Source organism: Mus caroli, chromosome 8 (genome assembly GCF_900094665.2).
Source record: "Mus caroli chromosome 8, CAROLI_EIJ_v1.1, whole genome shotgun sequence".
NCBI lineage: Eukaryota > Metazoa > Chordata > Mammalia > Rodentia > Muridae > Mus > Mus caroli.
The window spans coordinates 113,618,738-113,621,506 of record NC_034577.1 but is presented as its reverse complement, the minus strand read 5'-3'; the positions used below and the strand labels follow the sequence as shown (position 1 = coordinate 113,621,506).

General features: G+C 54.1%; 1 protein-coding gene across 1 annotated transcript in view; it reads left to right on the top strand.

Moving 5' to 3' along the window:
* Positions 1-310: 310 nt before the first annotated feature.
* Snai3 (snail family transcriptional repressor 3) overlaps positions 311-2,769 on the top strand; it is a 7,190-nt gene continuing 4,731 nt past the window's right edge. The window contains exon 1 of the mRNA XM_021170769.2: positions 311-505. Coding sequence (XP_021026428.1) covers positions 430-505 — 76 coding nt within the window. The 5' untranslated portion in view covers positions 311-429. The remainder of the gene's footprint in view (positions 506-2,769) is intronic.

Sequence of the window (2,769 nt, the reverse complement as noted above, 5' to 3'; positions counted from 1 at the left end):
ACCAGACAAGGCTGTTGCGACTCTCCGGGGCATGGATTATAAAGGATGCTGGAGAGGATAGGGACTCTGCTCGGCCAAGTTGGCTGGCACCTGTCACCTAACCCTGAACTCTGCTCTTTCATCCAAGGCAGGTCGACGGCGAGCCCCCGCGGGGTCGGTGCGTGACCATGACGCGGGCCAGCGGAGTCCCGTGGGGCAGACACCGCCGACCACGCGGAGGGTTCCCCGCCCGCGCACCTGTCCTGGGCGTGGCTTCGCGGCCCCGCCCCGCCGTGCTCCGCGCTGGTTGGCTGAGGTGGTGCGCTATGCTAATGAGCCTGACCCTTCTCGCACCTGCCGGCCGCGCTGCCCGCCGGCGCCGCCAGACTCTGCAGTCGGTAATCCCGCTGCAGGCTCTGGCTAGACTCTGCCTGCTCTCGGGAGGGGACCATGCCGCGCTCCTTCCTGGTGAAAACGCACTCCAGTCACAGGGTCCCCAACTACGGGAAACTGGAGACACTGAGAGGTAGGGGTTGGCCGGATCTCCGCCCCCAGCTCGCAGCGCTTCGGGGCTGGAGGCAGCTGGGAAGTCCTTGGGAGCTGGGTCACACCTGCCCCAGGTGAGAGGGGAAGGGGCTAGAGTTTTCCATTTCAACAGAGGACGAGGTTCCCCTTCTGGCTTCAGACTGGGGCTCCAAGAGGGATGTGCCCAGGGCAACTAACTTCTCTGCTTCGGAAGATTCGGGCATGCCTTGGGCTCCCCACTTGGAAAAGTTTCCTGAGCCCCAGATCTCCCCGGAGCTCTCCCTGCGGACTGCCAACACGACAACTTCAGCTCAGCAGACCCTGAAGTCCTCTCTGTACAGGTCTGGAAGGGTCCAAATTTAAAGTATGTCACAGGCGCGGTCTCACTAACCACAAGGCCAGGAAACTTGTCCTGCCCGCAGATGGTGGCTGGTGAGAAATGGCAGGACTCCCCCAGAGCATCCTACCTCGTGGGTGGTGAGCTCACTGATAGAGCAAACCACCTCTGGTGGTCTTCGCTCTTCCCAGAAGCCTCCTTGCTCTCCTGGTGCAGTGACCAAGGAAGAGCCGACCTCCACACACAGGCTCAGTTGTCCACCTTTACGGCTAGGTTCAGGGGCTTTAGGTCTGAGCACCTGAGAAGAGAACCCTTAATCTTCAGAGCCAGCCTGATGGTCAGAGCTACCCCCACTCAGGTGGGCAACTTCTCAGAGAAAGACCTACTAGGAAGCTGCCCAGTGCCTCGGGACACCTTGGATGTCAGGTCTCAGGCCAGCACCCCTCATATAGCCCCAGCTGGTGGGAGTTCTTGGATCAGGCCCCATCACCACCTCTGCTGCCACCAGGGGGTGCTATCTAGGACCATGCTCTTGGAGGGGGGTGGGGGAACGACATTTTTAATTCAATTTAATGAGTCACCAACAGCAATTCTATAACAGAAGCTACTAGAGTGTAAGGAGACTTTTCTCTTAGTTGGGTGGTTGGGTCTCCTTACAGAGGAGGTGGAAAGTTGTACTTAGAGTGAATGTAGTTTTTTTTCTCCCTTGTATGGAGGATAGAATCAATGCCCCACACAAGACTAGTCAAGCACCTACCACTGAGCCATGCCTCTGGCCCTAGGCCATTTTTTTAAGAGTTAAAACCTTAGATTGCACGTGGAGAGCACATACCAGCTTACCTCTTTTTTTTTTGTTTTTTTTTTGTTTTTGTTTTTTTGAGACAGGGTTTCTCTGTATAGCCCTGGCTGTCCTGGAACTCACTTTGTAGACCAGGCTGGCCTCGAACTCAGAAATCCACTTGCCTCTGCCTCCCAAGTGCTGGGATTAAAGGTGTGCACCACCACGCCCAGCTCCCCAACTTACCTCTCAAATGGGCAAATCAGGTCCTGCAGGGCCCTGTTGCGGACAGGAGGTTTCCAGACTAGCCTTAATGCCCTTTAGTGGTCACTCTTGGATTTCCCAGGACCCCATGGTCCCAGTGACTCTCTTCCTATTACGATGTCTCCCTAGAGTATACTGAGGTGCTTAGGCCTGGGGTTCTGCCTCCCTCCTCCGAAGGGGCTTCAGGGATTCCTCAAGCCACAGGGCATTGATACCTTCATCTCCCGGCAAACCAGAGCTGCAGAAATCATCAAAGTGCAAGACAACATAGGAAAGGCATATGCAGAAGCCATGGTCACTCCCACCTGCGTGAGGTTGCTTTCCTCTGCCTGTGGAGTGGACACAGAACACAATGTTTGAACCTGGCAGTACCTTGGTGGTAGAGGTGGAGACTTTCCTTCTGATGGGACCCCAGTGAAACTTCCCACGTCCTGTGGTCCAGAACTCTGCTGACAGAGTCTCTCAGCAGTCCTGCTCTCTCCTTCTCCAACCCAGAGTATGATTCTCTGGCTATATAATTAGGAGCAAATGTGTCAAAGGACTCTGGTAGGGAGAAAGTAATGGGATTTAACTTCCTGGTTCTCCACATCCTCGCCAGCACTTGTCTCTTCTTGCAAGTTCTAGCCATCCCTGAAGTAAAACATGCCACCTTGCCGTGGTTTTAATTTGCATCTTTTCGGTGTCTAATGATGGGTATTTCCTCGAGTGCACACTGCCCATATGCTTTTTAAATACGTTACTCTTTTAATTTTTAATATTTTTTATTACGTATTTTCCTCAATTACATTTCTAATGCTATCCCAAAAGTCCCCCATACCCACCCCCACTTCCCTACCCACCCATTCCCATTCTTTTGGCCCTGGCATTCCCCTGTATTGGGGCATAT